Source organism: Mustela putorius, unplaced genomic scaffold (genome assembly GCF_011764305.1).
Source record: "Mustela putorius furo isolate JIRA1106 unplaced genomic scaffold, ASM1176430v1.1 tig00000224_pilon_pilon_pilon, whole genome shotgun sequence".
Classification (NCBI taxonomy): Eukaryota; Metazoa; Chordata; class Mammalia; order Carnivora; family Mustelidae; genus Mustela; species Mustela putorius.
Window position 1 is genome coordinate 25,058,404 of NW_025421321.1, and position 21,236 is coordinate 25,079,639.

General features: G+C 37.2%; 1 protein-coding gene across 1 annotated transcript in view; it reads left to right on the top strand.

Annotated features, from left to right (window-relative positions):
• Positions 1 to 16,820: 16,820 nt before the first annotated feature.
• Positions 16,821 to 21,236, top strand: part of CFAP36 (cilia and flagella associated protein 36) — a 31,637-nt gene continuing 27,221 nt past the window's right edge. The window contains exons 1-3 of the mRNA XM_004780303.3: positions 16,821 to 17,145; positions 19,938 to 20,002; positions 20,733 to 20,834. Coding sequence (XP_004780360.1) covers positions 17,031 to 17,145; positions 19,938 to 20,002; positions 20,733 to 20,834 — 282 coding nt within the window. The 5' untranslated portion in view covers positions 16,821 to 17,030. The remainder of the gene's footprint in view (positions 17,146 to 19,937; positions 20,003 to 20,732; positions 20,835 to 21,236) is intronic.

Below are 21,236 nucleotides of genomic sequence, written 5' to 3' on the forward strand. Positions count from 1 at the left end.
ATTTATACACTCTGGAAGAAGCAGACCAAGTTCATTTTAACCCAATGAGCCACCCAGGCGCCCCAGACGAAGTTCATTTTAAGGGCTGTTTTAAGTTCCCAAGAGTCTAAAAATTAAATGTACTTTACTAAAAAGAATTTTCAAACAATCTTTGAACTAATCTATACATATTTAATCATAGAATATCATCCTGTTCTGGGGCACCCGGGTGGCTCAGTGGGTTAAAGCCTCTGCCTTCAGCTCGGGGTCCTGGGATCGAGCCCCCAAATGGGCTCTCTGCTCAGCAGGGAGCCTGCTTTCTCCTCTCTCTCTGCCTACTTGTGATCTCTGTCAAATAAATAAATAAAATCTTAAAAAAAAAATATCATCCTGTTCAGCATTACTCATTGAATATTTTTTATGCCAACTAACAAAATAGGAATGAACTCATTTTTGAGTCAGATAAGCCACAAAATCCCAGTGAACTCCAATGAAGCATTTTGTGAATCAGAGTGAGGGTGGAGGAAATATAAAGAAATTTTTAAAATTCCACATCAGGTATCAACTCATGGTAATGCGAGGTTTTTACAAATGCTAGTGGATATGCCTGGGTGGAATATGAAAGGAAGCTAATTTGGGGACCTAACTTTATTACGCTGTTTTACTTAGTTATCTAAAAACATGGAAGGATGCTAATTTATGTAGCTTTTGTATTTTTGGTGACTCATTTTTGTTCTATTTTAAAGGAGATTTTACATATAATTAGTAAGCTAGATTTTTTTTCTTCTTATGAAACTCATTGGCTCTTGCTACTCAGACAATAGAAAAGGTTTTTATTGTTCTTCTACCTCAATCCTCAATTTTAGAGGCAAAATGTTTTCTAACTGAAAAGATAGAGTCTTTTTCAAAATGCATGCTGGCCTCTCCGATTAATTATCTCGATGTTTGCCCCTGGACCTGTTCTGTCCTGTCCATTCTTCCCTTTCTCCACCATCCTTGGCTCCCGATCTGTCTTGTGGGGCTGCCACCTTAATAAACTTCAACAGCAAGATTTCTCAGGAAATTGTTGGAAAGTGATTAGTCCTTTACACTTATCCATTCCATTCAGAAGCAATTTTCCACCAAACATAAATGATTAAAAATGATTAGCATCTACCTAAATGATGTTCTTGTGCCAGGTTTTTTTTTTTTTTCTTCTGTTGGCACAATGCCACATTCTCCCTTCTGTAATCTATAATTGCAGGGATGGAAGGCTATAACTCCATTCCCTAAATCCTTTACCAACTGGTTTCCAGTTGGTAAATCAGTTTCCTGATTTCCAGTCAGGTGTGGCCAATGGGAATCACTGGTGGGAGAAAAGAAAAAACCGTTCTAGTCTGGTCTCAGGGGCAGAAGCGTCTCAATGGCAGATCGGCACAGGCCACGGGGTGCCCCTTTGGTGAAGGTGGAGTTTTACATGGGCCACACAGTAAATTTCTGGCAGCAAATGCAGCTGGAGGGCTCCAGGCTGAGTGGCAGTAACAGCTTACTCATCTCTGGGTGACATTCTTTTGTCTCTCCCTTTTTCCTCTAGCCTTTCCAACACCTTTGCAACCATTTTCCACAATTAAATCCCTTTCTGTTTGAACTATGTACAGTGGTTTCTGTTTTCCTGACTGGATTAATTGGACTGATCATATATACTATCAGGTAGGTTTTAGGTACTTCCTAGTCCCAGGCATGTGGAGCTCCACCTAAAAGCAATGGATCATGGAGTTCAACTGAGTCCCGTTTCAAGGGTACAGTGAGATATACTCAGTGTGTGGTCTGGACACTCTGAACAGTGGCTACGGGCAAGTGAAAGTCCTTAGCCAATGGGCAACAGAAATAGCCCGGTTGATCTGCAGCTCAGAAATACTGCAGACTAAGTTCTCAGGCTCTGGTAGTTCCTTGAAAATGCATTGAGAATATTTCATAATTTGCAAGTCAGGGACAAAGTTGGTCAGGCAAGAGAAAGTGTAGTTACCTAACTGAAGTTGGAATGGTGGTTTAGGGGCTGTCCTACCAAGTTCTTCATTCCAGTAGGACCATCTCAGAGTCTATTTCCAGGCATTGTTTCACAGATCAGGGATTTTAGATGGGAACTCTAAAAGGAAAAGAGCTAATTAGGGTTACATTTCCTGTGGATGGTTAAAGCCAAATTCAAGGGGTTCCTGTGACTGCCACAATTTCTGGACTCCTCAAATTCTCCACTCCAGGAACAGGTGATGCATTTATCTGGGTGAGCCTTTACTTAATGTCTTATCTTCCCTTAAGCTCTGTTCATACTCATCACTATAGCCTCAGGGCATACAAACTGCTACATATATTCATTCAATTAATATGAAACCCCTACTTTATTGCCAACATATCAGCATAACAGCAACGTCCTCAAAAGTTTCAGAAGTTTATGGCAACAAATTCTGAACACTTGTAGGGTAATTTTTTCCTCTAACAAAATCTTCCCTATGCATCATTGAATGCCTAAGCAGAAATGGCTATTTCTTTTTTTAAATCTTTATTTTTAAAGGCATATTTGAAAGGGAGAGACAGAGAGAGCAAGCAGAAGTAAAGGGAGACAAGCATAATCCCTGCTGAGAGGGTAGTTTGACATAGGGCTCCATCCCAGGGTCCTGAGATCATGACCTGAGCTGAAAGCTGAAATCAGGAATGGGATACTTAACCGACTAAGCCACCCAGGCATCTCAGAAATTGCTCTTTCTTTCCTTTCTTTCTTTCTTTCTTTTTTAAATTGCTATTTTTAAATTGATTTGTAGATATTCTGGAGTGTGATTTGGCTTTGTTATCCTAAATCTGTTAGCAAGAGCCTTCTGCGTATACATGACAGGCCAGTGCTCCCAACCCCAGCAAGTCTCAAACTTTAATAAACATGACATGTATGAAATGAGTAGGTACTACTTTTGATGAAGAAAATAGACAACAAGGGGTGCCCAACTGGCTCAGTCAGTAGAGCATGCAACTCTTGATCTCTAGATCGTGAGTCTGAGTCCCATGCTGGGTGTAGAGATTACTTAAGAATAAGATCTTAAGGGGTGCCTGGTTGGCTCAGTGGGTTAAGCCGCTGCTTTCAGCTCAGATCATGATCTGAGGATCTGAGGATCAAGCCCCACATTGGGCTCTCTGTTCAGCAGGGTGCCTGCTTCCCCCTCTCTCTCTGCCTGCCTCTCTGCCTACTTGTGATCTCTGTCAAATAAATAAATAAAATCTTAAAAAAAATCTTAAAAAAAAATAAAATCTTAAGAAAAAAATAGACAACAAAAGAAACTTCCATTTTAGGGAGAGAAATATACAATACTTTAAAAGTTTGTGTAAAATGTTTGGAAATATATAAAATTGAAATAACATTCATAAGTAACAATACTCAGTTTGAAATATATAATTAAAATGGAATCCTGATTTACAATAGCAGCAGATGTGAATATATGTTAAATGACTTTTAAGGAAAAATGTATCACTAATACGAAAAAAACTAGATTTTCCTGAAAGATATTAACTATAAACAAAAGTGATATTATATTTTAGAAGACTAGTATTTTAATACTGTCATTTTCCACCAATTAATTAATATACTTCAAGTTATTAAACAAAATCCCAATAAAAATATTTCTGGGAGAACTGAGCAAAATACTTCTGAAATTTACTTGAAAAAACAAACAGGCAAAACCAGCTAATATTGTTAGCCATCATAAAAAATGATCTTACCTTACATTCATTTTTAAAATGAGATAATCATGCAAAAACAGATAAAAAGAATTGGCTCATTTTTTTTCTTTTTTTAAAAAAAATTTAATTGTTTTTATTAATATATAAGGTATTATTTGCCCCAGGGGTACAGGTCTGTGAATCATCAGGCTTACACATTTCACAGCACTCACCATAGCACATACCCTCCCCACTATCCATAACTCAACCACCCTCTCCCTACTCCCGCACCCCCCATCAAGCCTCAGTTTGTTTCTTGAGATTAATAAGAGTCTCTTATGGTTTGTCTCCCTCTCAATCAGCTCATATTTTTTATTATTTCCTGTGTTCACACTATTATTTGTTAGCAAAACGTTTCCTAAGAAACAATGCAAACCTAAATTTGTGAGTTGGTGAGGACCCAGGGAATAAGATTATATTTTATCAAAATGCTGGACTAATCTCAATTACTGATCTGAGTGAGGTGTATCATCTCCTTTCTGCTCCTTCCTAAAGAGTTTGCCACTTCTCTCATCCCTCCTAGAGATGGCCTCCACCATCAGTCTCAGTGTCTTGATAGAAACATGGGTTCTTCTTTTAAGTATCCAGGCAGCCCAATATTTCAATGTATTCAATATTTGGATTCTAGCCACTGGTAAATTCATTTAAAATTAGCTTTTGGTTTTTTATATTTAGGTAGCTACCATTATTCTCAACTAGTAAAGATTATGATTTGATTGATGAATTAATTTATTAAATGCTAAAGCTTTAGCTTCAAATGAATGGTTGTTTCAACTTCTCTAAAAATAGTACTTTGGAGGGGCGCCTGGGTGGCTCAGTGGGTTAAGCCGCTGCCTTCGGCTCAGGTCATGATCTCAGGGTCCTGGGATCGAGTCCTGCATCGGGCTCTCTGCTCAGCAGGGAGCCTGCTTCCTCCTCTCTCTCTCTGCCTGCCTCTCTGCCTACTTGTAATCTCTCTGTCAAATAAATAAATAAAATCTTTAAAAAAAAATAGTACTTTGGAATCTGTTAATGAAAAGATAACTCATTGAAATAAATCCTTGATCCTATTAGGTCATTTGAAGCCATAAAACTTTTTCAGTATGTGTTCAGATTGCTCCTACAGAAATACAAGAAGCAACTCAATGCAGTAGTGCTACAATAATGCAACCACCAAATCTTAAAATTTTCATAATAATGGAGCTGGGTGTGGGGGCTGTGTGTAAAATTGGTGTATACCGGTACAGATTTTTAGCAAGTTTAAAGTGTAATTACAGTAATGGATTCAGTAAAATGGCTTCCTCTTTGTAAAGGAGTTCAACAATATGGCTGTAATTTCCATACTGAAGTGCCAATTCTATTCTTAAATTCTCATTACATATTTTTTTGCCAACTCTTGATCATTTTTTCCCATACCCAGTTTATTAATATAATTATCCATCATTATATATGTCATATCCATGTTCATGTCAGTATTTCAACCCAATCACTTTATTTAAAGAAACTAACAAAAATTCAGAGGCGAAATTACAAAGACACCTAAGAGTAGAGCTGAAAGCATGTGAACAAAGAGGTACAGCAACAGCAAAATGCCAGTGAGAGGAAAAACAGATACTTCTCAGAATGGCAAAGGTGTCTCAGACAGAAGAAAAGTATTAAACCAAATTTTTTAAGTGCAAGCATAAATGATATTGAAGACAGCAGAGACTGAAATTGATTTTCAGTTGTCAAAATATTGGCAAGTGAAATTTATTTATGCATAATAAGGAAATGTTTCATGCTGAAAACATTCTGGGTCCATACTGATTAAATTTCATGCTTTGAAGCTGCATTGTCCAATATGGTAGCCATGAACCACATGTGGCTACTTAAACTTAAATTAATTAAAATTAAATAAGAATAAAAATTCAGTTCCTCATCGGCCACTGCCCACATTTTAAGTCCTCAGAGTCACAGAAGACACAGGTATGCATTGCACACACAGAAATAGAACACTTCCATCATGCCAGAAAGTTCTGTTGAACAATATTGTAATTCATCATGTGAAGGGTCATAATGAAACTTCATCAATATTATTCATCTGGAAGTTTACCATAACTACTTTTTTTTATTATCCAAGCCATGACTTACTTCTAGAGGCAAGTTATACAACAAAGGTCAAATTCTTTAGTGGTTCCCACTCCCAACCAAGAAAGACTTCTTGGGATATTGTTATCTACCAGAACCTGAGAAATGCAATAGCTTCTTGTGAAAACTATATGGGCAGCAACTTTTGACATAGTATAACATTTCAGGTGCTGAATCACGAGGCATAATTTTACTCTTTCCATGATTGAGCAGAACAGCTGAAAAAAATAGAGGATTTTGTCCACTTTATGTAATAGTGTAAATAGTAACATGCCCAGACAGAGGTAATCTTATAACGGGTTTGGCAGGCATTTCCTTAACATGTTGGGGTGGCGAAAATAACCTTTATTGTAGCTCTTTAAGGTTCTGAATTGTAAAAATGTCTCTACTGTAATAATACAAGCATTTCTTTATCTTCATTTTGAAATTTTAAAAATAGCATTCTTTCCAGAACTGCCTCAGGAATGTAATAATAATAAAACAGATAAAAATCATTATATATTTATTCTGGAACATAAGACATAGAAAATTATTGGATGAGATCCAAATTTTTTTATAAGCTAAACGTAGCTCTAACACTATAATCCAATAAAGATATGACACTCCAAAATTTACAGACAAACCTTACTTATGAATATTAGGCACAAAAACCTGACACTATAAGGAAACATTAATAAAATAACCACATAAATTGATTAAATAAGAAAAAGCATATGATCCTCTCAGTAGATGCTCAAAGGCCACTGGATGAAATTCAATACCCATTTATATTCTTAATAAAAACACACTATTATATAAACTTAAAATAAACATCTTTTAATAAAAAGATGGAAAATAAGTATCTTTTCCAAATAACTCCAAATAACATACTTAAGCTATATTATTTATCATTGCTATTAATTTTTTATGTCATTTTTAACCAATATAATGACACATGAAATACAAGTAAGAGAAATAAACAATGGAAAGGCAAATAGAAGAATTTTATATTTTTCAGATTACATAACTGCATAGCAAGAGAACTAGAAAGAACTCATAGCTACTTTGAATAAAAACAGAAATTAAACATTTAACCTACAAATATCAATATATATCTGTAAAATCATCAAAATTCGGTTGGAATATACATAAAATAAACCCATCCTCAAGTAAAATTCTTAATGAGTGATATTTATGATCTTTATAAGGAAAACTGCAATCCTTATTAAGAGATACAAATGGAGACCTAAATAAATGGGGAAAGCATCGTGTCTTCTCATGAGAAGATGAAATAGAAGGAGCTTGATTTTTTTTCAAATTAACTTATAGGTTTGGTCCAATTAAGACTTTAGTCTCGGTGGCTTTAAGAATAATAATAACCTTTATAGGGGGAAAAAAAGCATAAAAGATTTTATCTGATAATAAAATACATCACATAATAAAGCACAATACTATCATATAATTAAGTACATTACTACGCTTTAAAACAATGCCTCTGACTAATCTTCCCTGCTGCGCTCGCGCGTGCCCACCTCCCCTCTACCCCCCATAGTAATAGGAAACCAAGTTCTCTAAGACTTCTTGGTCATCCTGGAGCTGGGTCTTGGCAGGTGTGGATTTCTTCCCCTCCTTTTCTTTTTCCCTGTGTTCTGCCATCTGGTGGCCTGAATCAGTAACTCGGTTTTCAAGGCTGCAGGACACCTAGGGCTGGCTTTCATTACTCCTTTATACTTCTTCTGGTTAGCCAAGGAATTTGAGGTGAGCGCCTGGGTCAAAGGACACTAAATGACATCTTCCAGTCTTACTTGAAAGTACTCCTATTTGAAATGATATGTGCCTGAGATTTGTAAAAATGTTAATAACTGTTGAAGCATGGTGCTTCTTTTGTGTATATTTGTAAATCTGTACAATAAAAGGTTAAAAATAGAAACAAAGCAAAGAATCACTGCTCTCACAAATATAAATGGCTGGCGAACATATGAAAGAATCCACAGCCTCATTAACAATAAACATAGGCAAATTAAAACAAGTAAATGAGTCACCTGGGCGGCTTAGTCAGTTATGTCTGCCTTGGGCTCAGGTCATGATCATACTGGTCCTGGCATCGGAGCCCTGCGTTTGGCTTCCTACTCAGCAGGGAGCCTGTGTCTCCCTCTCCCTCTGCCATTTCCTCTGCTTGAGCTCACTTGCTCATTCTTTTTCTCTCTCAAATAAATTTTTTTAAAAAAGTAAATATTTTTTGGTTTTCAGATTTAAAAAAAATCACCAAAACACTAATACTTTTTAGTGTTGAAAAGGTGTGGATAAATAAAAACATAATCTTTTGACAGGAGTGTCAGTTGGTATTGCCTTTTGCAGGGCAATTTGGTAATATGGAGGGAAAATTTTAATGTTCCACAAATGTTTCATATCCTTAAACCTGGAATTCCACTTCTCTTCTCTGAAACCACTCAGGCAAGAATGCAGAAATACATGTCCACTAATGTTTATTGTAGCATGGTTTATAAGAGCAAAATACTGGACACGAACATAGACAATATATAGAGATATCCCTATATAATGGAATACTATGCATCCATGTAAAAGAACAATCCCTTTGTATTGATATTGAAAGATACCCTTGGAAAAATGAAGTAAAAACCGTGTATAAATGGGAATGGTCTCATTTTGGCTGAAGATGAGAGTAATACATGTTAACATGTGCATTTAAAAAATCTGGAGGCCAGGGGCACCTGGGTGGCTCAGTGAGTTAAAGCCTCTGCCTTCAGCTCAGGTCATGATCCCAGGGTGCTGGAATCAAGCCCCACATTGGGCTCTCTGCTCAGCAGGGAGCCTGCTTCCCTCTCTTTCTGTCTGTGCCTGCCTCTCTGCCTACTTGTGATCTCTGTCTGTCAAATAAATAAATAAAATCTTTAAAAAAAATCTGGAGGTCACTAACCCCACAATTATGGTGGTTTTCTTTAGGTGGTAGGAAAACATAGGAGACTTTCACTTTCTTAATTGTATAATTCTGTAATGTCTGAGGGTTTTTCAATGCACATGTATTACTTTTCCAACCAAAAAAGCAATCAAGATAAAATTTTTAAATGAATAAATAAAAGAGCGTTTCCCTGCCATCTTTAAGAAATGTTCCATTATTAAGCTGATTCCCTCCTGTCTCCCAAACCAGCACCGTTGCCAGTTAGGATGGTGCTATCTATTCTGAAGGTGCCAGAGGCATTTATTACCCTTTTTGTTTAAGAATCTTGATCTCAGTGTGCTGGGCTCCAAAGATGACTCTCAAAATTCACTTTACTGTTTCTCCCAGAATATTCTAAAAGATAATAAAGCAAAGAGGATGCTCAGTGGCTTCCTTATGATGAGAAGACAAAACAACCAAGTTTATCAAATCTGAAGTAGGGGCTTCTACAGTGGTGCACAAGATGATCCACTGACACTCAGGGAAAACATGTTAGAATTTCAACCTACATATTTTTATCCCACCCTTTGTTAATTTCAATTTTTTTCAGGTTTTGTTTTTAAAATTCTCTATTATACAATTGTGTATATTATACAATTGTGTATACATGTATATATCATACATATTTGTACATATATGTACTTCATTGGTAAATATATATTTACATATTAAGGGGAGTATTTGAAAATTTTTTACTGGTCAAAAAAATTTAGAGGCCATCAACCTAGGCTGCAGCTCCTTTTAGGAGAACAAAAGCCAGATATAAGGCATATATAAACATGTTCTATAAATTAGTTACCCTCCCCAAAGTCAGCAATAGAAGAAAACAAAACAGAGAAATAGGTGAGTAAATACATGGGCAACAAATATAAGAGTCAGCTTAGTGCATAATAAAAGGTAGAAGGAAAGAAAAGGGAAAAGAGATAGGAAAATTATTTACACACATACAAGTAAAACAGTGGAGAAAAACTCCCATTATGAATAAAGAAAGGGAGGTAAAATAAAAAGAAGAAATGCCGCAAAAAGACCCTGAACACTTAGCGATGAAATGAAAATAAGCCATCTGTCATGCACTTGGAATTTAGAATGTACCAGATCCAGAGCTCTTTATTCTGAGTATTGAGCACAGTGGTTGGCAAACAGTATGAACTCCATAAGTAAAGAAAGGTTTTTAAGCTATGCCATTTTATGCCAAATGCATGTATTTAGCCATTATTTGGAAAGTCATTGTGTTTTTATTTCTTTGATGCTATTTTATTAAAAAAAATTTTTTTTTTAGGTAGACACCACATTCAGCCTAACACAGGGCTTGAACTCATGACTTGAGATCAAGACCGGAGCTGAGATCAAGAGTCAGATGCTTAACTGACTGAGCCACCCAGATGCCCCTTCTTTGCTGCTACTTTAAATCAAGCTTCTGTGGTTTTTTTTTTTGTTTGTTTTGTTTTGTTTTATAGATTATGAGGAATAGAAAAAAAAGACATTGAAAAGAGAATGAAAATTCTGTGATACCACATCTGCACATGTAATAAAAATCTGAGGCTTCACTGGAGAATTTGAAGATATGGTAGATAATTATTTATTTGCCAACCCATGGAAACCTCCTCTATCCCTTTGCTGTTAAATAGACCAAATAGTCAAGAAAAGATATTTACAAAGAACCTACAATTTTGAACTTCTAAAAGTCTTACCATAGTCAGGATAAAAGCAATTTATAGGATTAAAGCAGTGACTTTCTCTTCTGCTCTCTTTACTTGAAAGCTGAAATCATAGCATTTAGAGTAGCAATTAGATAGTTCATTACTGATGTTTTAAATGTTCTATAAATTACATATGAAGATGGCATTTCTATTGCACAGATATTTTTAAGCCTATTCCTGATAATAACTTTAAGCCATCTGACCTAGAATGGCAAGCATGTTTCATTAATATTAAAAAAAAAAACCCTGCTCTGTCAATAATCACACCTTTACTCTTACTCCCAGGGTCAGAAAAAAGAAAAGATTATTTTTAGGCAAATCCGAGGCATTATATATTATGATCATCATTCACATATTCATCAAATATTCACTGTGGATCTCTTAACACCAAGCATTGTGTTGGAGATTAATGAGATTAAAGAGCCTGCTTTCTCCAGAATTCACATTTCTCTGGTCACACTTTGATTAAATTAGCATTTTCCAAAGTATCTGGGATGCATTTGTGCAAGTGTATGGATGTGTAGACTCAAGGATATAAAGGATAAGAATTACTTAGCATTTAACCATGATTATTGCAAAATGCACATTACTTTCTCTTTAAAAAAAAAAACCTTCATGGGTACATATGTCTTTAAAAACTGCAAACTATGTGATTTAGCAGTTCTATTTGTAGAAATTCATCTTCATAAAATGATAAAGATTAGGTGCAAAGACTTAATTACAAGGGTGCTCACTATAGAATTATTTTCTAAATAGTGCAAGATTGTTTAATTAAACTGTGTTCTGTTTATACAATGGGAAAGTAGGTGCTATAGACTGAATCATGAGTACCCCTATAATTCGTATGTTGAAATCCTAACCCCTAATGCGATGGTATTAGGAGGTGGGTCTTTGGTAGGTGATTAGGTCATGAGGATGAAACACTCCTGAATGAGATTAGCGTCTTATAAAAGGGATCCCAGGAGCGTTCCCTTGTGCCTTAGACCTGAGGGCACAGCGAGAAGACTGCTATCTATGAACTAGGAAGTGTGCTCTGGCCAAAGACACTAAATCTGCTGGATTGCCCAGCTTCCGGACCTATGAGAGATAAATTTCTGTTGTTTCTTTCTTTCTTTTTTTTTTTTAATTTCTGTTGTTTCCAAGCCACCTAGTCTTCCGTGTTCTGTCATAGCAGCCTGAGCTGTTCTGTCATAGCAGCCTGAGCTAAGACATTAAATAACATTAAAAAGAATCATGCAGAAATATTTTCATTGATAAGGAAAATTTTCTGTGATGCATTATAAAGTGAAAGTTGGAAGGTGCCTTGTTGCTTATGTATTACGTACAGGGAAGTATAAGCCCTGACTTTGCTCTGAACCTGGGCAAGAAGATTGACCTGAAAAAGTATTGGTTCTCCCACCTGTTGTGGGTTGAGTTGTGTTCTCCCCAAATTCATATGTTGAAGTCCTAACACCCTACATAAGAATTTTACTGTATTTGGAGATAGGGCCTTTTAATGGGGGTAATTAGGTTAAAACAAGGTCATTGCTGGAGGGGCCCTAATCCAGTGTGACTCTGGAGGGAAGGAAAAACCTCTTCCTCTACCCTCTCAGGTTTAGTAGCTGGGGCCTGAGAATTAAACTGACTAAAGAATAACAGGAGAGAGTAACAGGGTAAGAAAAGCACTTAACTTTAAGTATTAATAAGATTGTATGAGCATGGGGGCTTCACAGAAAAGAAGTGAAAAAAGTCAAAGGGCAGAAAGACTTGGGGGCTTACGTACCTTTAAAACAAAGGGTGATAAATTGTGGAGAAGTGACTAGACAAAGGAAAGGGGATTTGGGCTTCTTGAGTACATTAATTGTATAAAAGTGAATAGGAAATATGTGTGGAGGGACAAAGATCGTTTAATGTAAGGTAAGGGTTATTTTAGTAAAGTCTGTTTATGCAAACTCATCTCATCATTGACTCCTTGTCTGCAGTAATAAGAATGCTCTCCTCATCTCTCCTTTTCCTGGTACTCTCCCAGGGAAAGTCTCTTCTCATGGGAAATTTATGCCCTGCTTTCATGCAGATGGTGACAGAGCAGAGAATTCTCAGTTGCCTTCATTTTAGCTCAAAATAATCAATATTCTGAAAGTGGCATATTTTGGGATATCATATTCTGACTCCCCTTCAACTGATGTCCTTATAAGAAGAGGAAATTTAGATGCAGATGGGCAAAGAGGAAAGACCATGTGGACGCAATGAGAAGGCAGCATCTAGGAGCCAAGGACAAAGGCCTTAGAAGAAACCAACCCTGTTGACACCTTGATTTCAGACTTCCAGTCTTCAGAATTGTGAGAAAATAGGAATCTCTCATTTAAGCAACCTAGTCTGTGGTACTTCGTTGCAGCAACCTAGCAGTCCTATAAGATGGGGAAAATCTTAATACCATCTTTATTTAGCTTTCAAGGTTGCACTGAATCAAACAGATGTAAATACCTTTGTAAACTACAAAGCACTACACAAATGTGAGCAGCTATTACTCACATGGTCCCTGAAAAACCTGGAGGAATGCAGTCATCCTGTTAAGACTGGACTTTACAGGGGTGCCTGGGTGGCTCAGTCAGTTGAGCATCTGACTTTTGGTTTCAGCTCAGGTCATGATCTTGGAGTCATAGGATTGAGTCCCATGTCGGACTCCATTCTCAGCACAGAGTCTGCTTGAGAGTCTCTCTCTCCCTCTGCCCTTCTGCTTGCTTGCGTGCACCCTTTCTCTCTCATAAGTAAATACATCTTTAAAAAGAGGAAGACTTGACTTTATAACCCCTTTGTAAGGCACAGGCTCAGTTCCCAGATCGAGGATAGAAAGAAGCAGATTTCAGCAGAACTGTCATGAAGAACACAAATGATTTGGCAGTGAAAGGAGAAAGGCAAAATAAAAAGAATGGTTCCTTACTCCCATGCTGCAGGATGTTAAAACAAACAAACAAACAAACTAGATTATATATATATATATATTTAACAGTCTTAGCTAATAAGTATTGAGCATTTATTAACTACTAAGCATGGTCCCAAGTGCTTTTTTTTTTCCCCCCAAAGATTTTATTTATTCACTTGAGAGAGAGAGAGAGCCTGAGAAGTGGGAGGGTCAGAGGGAGAGGCAGACTCCCTGCCGAGTGGGGAGCCCAATGCAGGACTTGATCCTGGGACTCCAGGATCATGACCTGAGCTGAAGGCCGCTGCTTAACCAATTCAGCCACCGAAGTGCCCCCCAAGTGCTTTTTATAAGTGTTCTATAATTAAACCCCTATCAACCCTACGGTAAAAGTAATGTAGATATGTGTGCATGTTTACGTGTGTGTGTGTGTGTGTGTGTGTGTGTACAGTGTGTATATATATGTTTATGTGTGTATGTGTTACCTATTTTGGTCTCTTGTGTTACAACATAAACCTTCAATACAAAAATCTGTTTACATGTAGTAGCTAAAAAGTAATAAAACTGCCAAAATAAGAAGTCATGGTTTTTTAAGATATGACTAATGCTTTGCACCACTGTGAAATGGGAAAAACACTACCTGATTGAACAAAGTGACCTATGGTAAAATGCATGACACACATTCACATTGTCTTCTTTCTCTTACACCAGCACAACCACATGCACTGCCCTGAGTACGTGTACTGTTCTGTTGAGCTTGTGTTATTTCATGATGAACATGTTCAATATATTTTGTTAAAACTGTATGAGTACACTGGGTCTAAGATCCTAAAGTAGTGAATACAAAGAAAAGCCTTACATTTTGAGGTGAAAGTTGAAATAATTAATGTTTTGAAATGAGAAAAATCCAAGGCCTGAGGAAATCCACACTGCCCAAATTCAGGAATAATACTGAGAAAATAAACGAGAGAAGAGCTTGTGGATACACCTGGAAGACTGAAGAAGACTGATGCCAAGTAATTCCAAGTACAGTTGAATAGCATTTTGTGGTCTCTAGACTCATTAGAAACCATAAAAAGCAACTTTTGGGGGGGTAAATTTTACCGTCATTAAAGGTTTTATTTATTTATTTGATACAGAGAGAGAGAGAGGTCACAAGGAGGCAGAGCAGCAGGCAGAGGCGGCAGGGGTGGGGGAAGGCAGGCTCCCTGCTGAGCAGAGAGCCCGATGTGGGACCAGATCCCAGGACCCTGAGACCATAACCTGAGCTGAAGGCAGAGGCTTTATCCCACTGAGCCCCGTAGATGCCCCCAAGCAACTTCTTTATAAAAAGAGGAAACCGGTAGAACAAAGGTGGGATTTCTATTTTAAGCTGACTTAGGAAACAGAAAAACAGAATAAGAAACTACAGAAATCCACCTCTGGTGTCACAATAGGTAGCCTAAGAATGATGATGTTCTTCTTTCCTTTTACCTCTACTCAGTAATTCAAAAACCACAACACTTTACCACACCCATTTCCAGCAAGTGGTGTTTGGAGCATAGCTATCCACTAAGGAAAATAATTAACTTATAATCTCCTATTTAAAGTCTACATGGATAATACAAAACTTCCATATAATAAAAGGTACAATGAACTAAATCAAAAGACAAATGACAAGCATGTCACTGCAACATGTGTCAAAGGGTTAAAATTCTTATAATAATGTATAAAAAGCTCTTAAATATCAATAAAAAAAAGAACATCCCAATAAAAATATGGTCAAAAGATATAGAAAGCTAACCCAGGAACAAACACAAAGGTTAATCCATGTCAAATAATGCTCCATTTCAAATTTAAAAAGGAAACTAAAACTATGTTTTATTTTTAACCTAGTAGATTGGCAAAGACATTTTTCAAAAGGATTTTTTAAATAAATTCAGTAATTTTCCATTTGGGAATTTATTCAAAGGAAATAATGAGACGGGTTCAAAAATATATGTGAAGTATGTTCATTGCAGAACTGTTTGAGTTTTAAAAATTGAAGTAATTTAATCTAGCAGTTGAAGATTAGTTTAATAAATCAAGACATCTATACTTTCATTTAGGAATTCTGCTGGAATCTACCCCTTAGAATAGTCCATAAAATCAATAGCTCTTAGTGACACAAAGATGTTTATTTCAGCAGTTTGTAAGGAAAAAATGGTAGATTACACCCACATTACAAAGGGAGAAAAAGACTGCACATTAAGCATCACATTTCTGCAATCACTAAGGTATTCTAGGTGTGTATGTGTGTATATATATATATATATATATATGCAAAGTAAAAATAGGCTAAATGGTAGTTCATAGAATACTATGCAGTTGCAAAAAAGGAGTTCTATATTTTCACACGAAAAGTGACCTCATAGTGAAAAAAGTTCTGTGGTTACACATATAATATGATCTCATTTATATAAATATATTGCTAAAAAGAAAACCACAGGCCTAAAATGGTGTCACTTAGGTTAAGGCCCGGAACCAGTAAACCAACACTTAAAAAAAGCCAACCTGTCATTTTGGCCTAGAAATATAACCTCTAACCAGTCAACATGGGGTTTTCTCGGTCAGCATTAGGAAACTTACTGATACACCCTTTTTGTCCCCCTCAGGAGGGTGACCTTGCCTCAAACAATGGATTCTTTGCTAACAATTTCCTTTTCCCCACACCTTTAAAAAGTCTTTAAAAACCTTTCCTTTCCTGGCCCTTTGGGGCTCTCCTCTACTTGCCAGATGGGATGCTGCCTCATTCATAAATTGAAACAGTTAATTGGATCTTGAAAACTTACTGTAACAACATATAAGGCTGTTGTTGAAAGAGATTTGGGGACACCGAAGACCTTGGCAATGACCTCTGAAGACCCACTCCACAGTGGATCCTAATTTAAAAATTTGAGTTGGTGCTGTCTGACGTAAGATTTGGGTTACATAAAATGTAAACATTTATTTAAATGAACACTGAATTCGATTTTGCTCTTGAAAATCTCCTAATTCTGTTTTTTTCTATCTACCCATGAAAGGTTAAAGACCCGCCTGGAACTATGAGATAGAAAGAGAGAGCCGATCAGCAAAGCTCGGCTTTGTATTTTCAACCCCTTTATTGCAAAAGTTATTGGGCCAGTGGGTTTGAAAATGGTTGGCACTGAAATGGAGGGTATACAACGGCGAACCGAAGCTCTTGCAGCCCTCACAGAAGTAAGACCCGTCATCCCGCGTACCTCACTGCGCCATTTCCTGGCTCGCACGCACTGCTTGGAAGAAGAAACGACGAGTCCTGCCAGGGCCTCCAGCCAATGGCTACACGTTTGCTCTCCGCCCTAGCAACTCCGGGCCAATGGGCGGAAGGCTATCTTTTGATTAGGTACGGTCCTTTTCCAGCCAATCGGAAACGTTCTTCAAATGCGTCTCTCTGAGATCGCAGGCTCCAGCCAAGCAGGCTTCACTTCCGCTAGGCTGTCCTGGGCGGCTGCGCGTGTTGCCATAGCGACCATTTTACGTTACTGGTTTGTAGGTTTCGTCCCCGTACCAGGGCTACTGCGGGGACCACTCTTTCTTCTCCCATTCTTTCTCGGCCCCCTACGGCCCAAGGGCCTTACGCAGGCTCTGGGGGTCTGGCCTAGGGTTCCGCGGCGTCCCGCGGAGCGGGATGGCTGCGGAAGAAGAGGATGAGGTGGAATGGGTGGTGGAGAGCATCGCTGGGTTCCTGCGAGGCCCGGACTGGTCCATCCCCATCTTGGACTTTGTGGAGCAGAAATGTGAAGGTAAAAACCAGATCCCGAACCGACCATTCTTTCTCGCCTCTCTCTCGCCAGCGATCGGCAGAAGGTGGTCACCACGAACCATCTCTCATCTCTCAGGTCTTACCCCTGTCCGCCAGGTTCAGAGCTGGTTTGTTGGAGGTATTGCTGTCACTGCGTCAGTGTCTTCCTTCATGGAACTGAAGACAGGGACTCCCCTTTCTTTGGGCCCAAGCACACATCCGAAAATCATTAGATTTCCATCCTTTGTTGGGTCTCTCACCTTACCCTGCACGTTTCTTCCTTGGGCAGGTGCCCTGTTTGGGTGGGCTTCAGCAATTTCCGCAGAGACTGGGGAGAGAGATGAGTTTGCCTAGTGTTCCTTCCTGATCTAACAGTTAACCGCAAAGGGTGCGCACGCTGTTACTCCAGCAGGCCCAGAGCTGGCGACCCAGTGGCATGTTTGCCTTTACTCTCGACTCTCGGATATACCAAAAATGGGGAGGGGCCGTATCTTGTAACAACTAAGGTATATAAAGGTGGCCTAACATTCCCTGTGAGGGCAAAGGACCTCTGGGTCCTGATCATTCACGCTTAGATTCTGCGTTCAGTTCTCCGAGACAAACTGGAGCCCGGTATGGAAAAGGAGCTAGAAACCATGTCATATGAATGAATGCCCAACGATACCATTGGTGTTTAGCAGGCAGGACTTGTAGGGTAGCAATATCCCTCAATCATTTGAACATCTGCCTTATGTTGGAGGGTTTAGACTTGTAAGCTTCAGTAGCATAGAGCTAGGGTTAATGCGTTCAAGCCACAGACAAATTTCTATGAAGGAAGTGTGCTATAGCAGAATGTATCCCAGTTAAGTTAGCCTATCTCAGAAGGTAATGAGTTCCCCAGAGGGTAGCAGTGTTTAAATGGATTTGACAGCAACTTAATGGAGATAACCATCAAATGGTTATCCTGGATGAGCCTCCCCCACCCCATGAGCTTTTGAGAGTCCTTTCAACCCTAAGGGTCCATGAATTTGGTAAAGATAAACTTTAGTTTGACCACTGAATCTTTTCATTACCATAATCAAAATTATGCCATAATAAAAATCCAGATAGTATTTAAGTATTGTTTTTATGTGTAATTTCTAAAGAAGTTTAAAATAATTTTTATATGTGATCTTTTTAAGAATTTAGAATTCTGAGCCAGATGAAGCATGTGGAATTCTGACCTCCTTTGGGAGAAAAAAAGAATTATGTCACTCTTTCATTCTATTTACCCCTCTGAGACTAAATGCTAAAATGAAAAAAAAAAAATTAAAGCATTGCCTTTTTTAATCCCCAAATGTCAAAAGTGGTTGCATCTCAGTAGTAATACATCTGACTGTGTAGCACAGGGAAGCAGTAATCTTCAACTTTATACACATGTAATGTAGTAATTTGATTTTAGAACTAACTAGAAACAGTTTAAATTATTGCTGTATTGTGTGTATGCCCAGTGTTACACAGAGCAGATGCCAGTAGAGGTGGAAGTAACATCCCATTGCAACTTGAAATAAGTGTTAAAGTGACTTTAGGTTGTTAGTGTGCTAGTCTTTAAAGATTAGTTTTGTACAACCTGTGATATCAGCATTTATTTCAATAAGCATTTATTGAGTGTATGTGGGCCAGAAGCTGGGGATAGAAATAGGAATGAAACAAAATCCTTGTGGCTGAGAAGTTTATGATTTAGTATGGAAGACAGGCAGGTAAATGGAATTTAAATCTGAATTGGCAGGTGTTATAATAAAGGAGGGCATGTGGCTCTATTTTGAGTTCAGAGGAAGGGATCTAACCAGCCCAGGAGTTGAGAGTGGGTGGCAAGTCTTAGAGAATGTGCCATTTGCATGTGTCATGAAGAATAATAGTTGGGAGAAGAGGACTGGGTAAAGGCAGAAAACTCTAGGAACACCTGAGCAAATGTACAGGAGTTTGAAGCACGGTGTGTATTATGTATGGTGATATTCCAAGTACTGATGTATGTTAAGAGTGCAAAGTTTGGGTTTTGGATGACAAGAGATGAGACTTGGAATTTTTGTCTGGCCTTCTGAGGATTTTGCATTTATTATTTAGTCAAAGAACAGTCATTGAAGAGCTTTAAGTAGAAAATTAAAGAAGTTAGTTTGCATTTTGGGTCATTTAGGGGGAATTTTTAAAAGTTTATTGTTAACAATTCATGAATTTGGCCTGTTTCCCTAATTAATTATCATTTCTTGATGGAATATGTATCTTTCTAATCCACATTGTTTCATACATATGATCATTGAGTAAACATTTGTTTTGGTTTTATTTATTTTAATTTCATTACTGATTTATATAGAGCAAAAATGGCCTAGTCACTTACAGTAAAATTTATATCAGCAAATTATGATAACATAATCTGGAGTCTGTTGTAAAAGGAATTAATGTTTAAAAACTATTAATAATATTACATTAAAGGTTTATAAATTGTTACCTTTTATTATTGAAAGTAGCAAATTAGTGTTTTTCTTACATATGAAATAGATCTTACATATGAAACTATAAACAAACATGAAACTTGTTTATAGTTAACACTGTTATATGCTATACATATAACATATTATTACAAATATGCATATATGTATATATCATGTATATATATATGCACATAGAGTTTTTTTAATTCAAGAATTCAAAGCTGAAGAGCTAGGTTATAAGAATGAGAATTCTATTGTAAGATGTAATGAGTGCACTTTTATATTTGCATTAATGAAATGATTTGATTTTGTACACTATACAGTAATATTTTTCTTTTAAATTTAGTTTTTGATGATGAAGAAGAAAGCAAATTGACCTATACAGAGATTCACCAGGAATACAAAGAACTAGTGAGTATTTTTTCCATTGATTATTAAAAGTAATTAAAATAATTTTAGCTTTTCTAAATTAAAAACATGGACTTTTTCCATTTTAAAATTCTTTAATTAAAAAAAATCCATTCTTGGTACACCTGGCTGGCTCTGCTATAGAGCATGTGACGCTTAACCTTGGGATTGTGAGTTCAAGCCCCATATTGGGAATAGAGCCTCCTTAAAAAAATAAAAAATAAAAAATCCAGTCTACCCTAATAGTACTACTAGTTCCATCAGGCCCTAAGGCATCTCTGAGCATTTCATCCTTTTGACTTCTTATCTCTTCTACTCTAGAATCTAAGAAATGAATTTAGGACAACTATTTTAAGGGATCTTGCATCTAATCTTTAAATTTTATTCATAATCTGCTGATTCGTCTAGATAAGTGTTAGTTATTTGCCATGGTTGTCTTGTGATTTTTAAAAAATGCCTCTGAGTAGCGGAAGAGTCGTACCCCATTGACTGTCATGACCCTGACCAGTTATTTCAAGTAGAGGAAATAAAATTTCATTTGATTCTCTGCAGAAATTTTAACTTTCCATTGTTTGTGGAGTTTTTTGGTGAAAGACATTGTCATTGCCGTATAGTATAATTTTATGTAGATTAATAATTGCAAGCAAACATTTGATTATCCTGACACTTAACATGAAAACTGTCATTCGGATTTTTCTATGTAAATTGGAAAAGTTACACTTTCTCTTTTTAGGTTGAAAAGCTGTTAGAAAGTTACCTCAAAGAAATTGGAATTAATGAAGATCAGTTTCAAGAAGCATGCACTTCTCCTCTTGCAAAGACCCGTACATCACAGGTTCTGCTTTTGTGTCATTCTGCTAACATATAGTTTTAATAAAAATGCCCAGCGTTTCACTTAAATTTGCTATATTTGTTTGTCGAAGGATACTATTTTAGACATTGTATGAGTAAAAAGCTAATTCATCACATGTGGGTTCTTTTTATAATTACCTTAAGAAATGATAATTTGTGGGGCACCGGGTGGGTCAGTTGGTTAAGCGTTCCCATTCGTGATTTCAGCTTTTGTCATCATCTCAGGGTCATGGGATCAAGCCCTATGTGGGGCTCCCTGCTGGGCCTGAAGCCTGCTTGGAATTCTTTCTCTTGCTCCCTTTGCCCCTCCCTCTCCCCTCTCTCTCTGTCTCTTAAAAAAAAAAAAAAAAAAAAAAATTTGAGACATGAATGAACTAATGCAGTT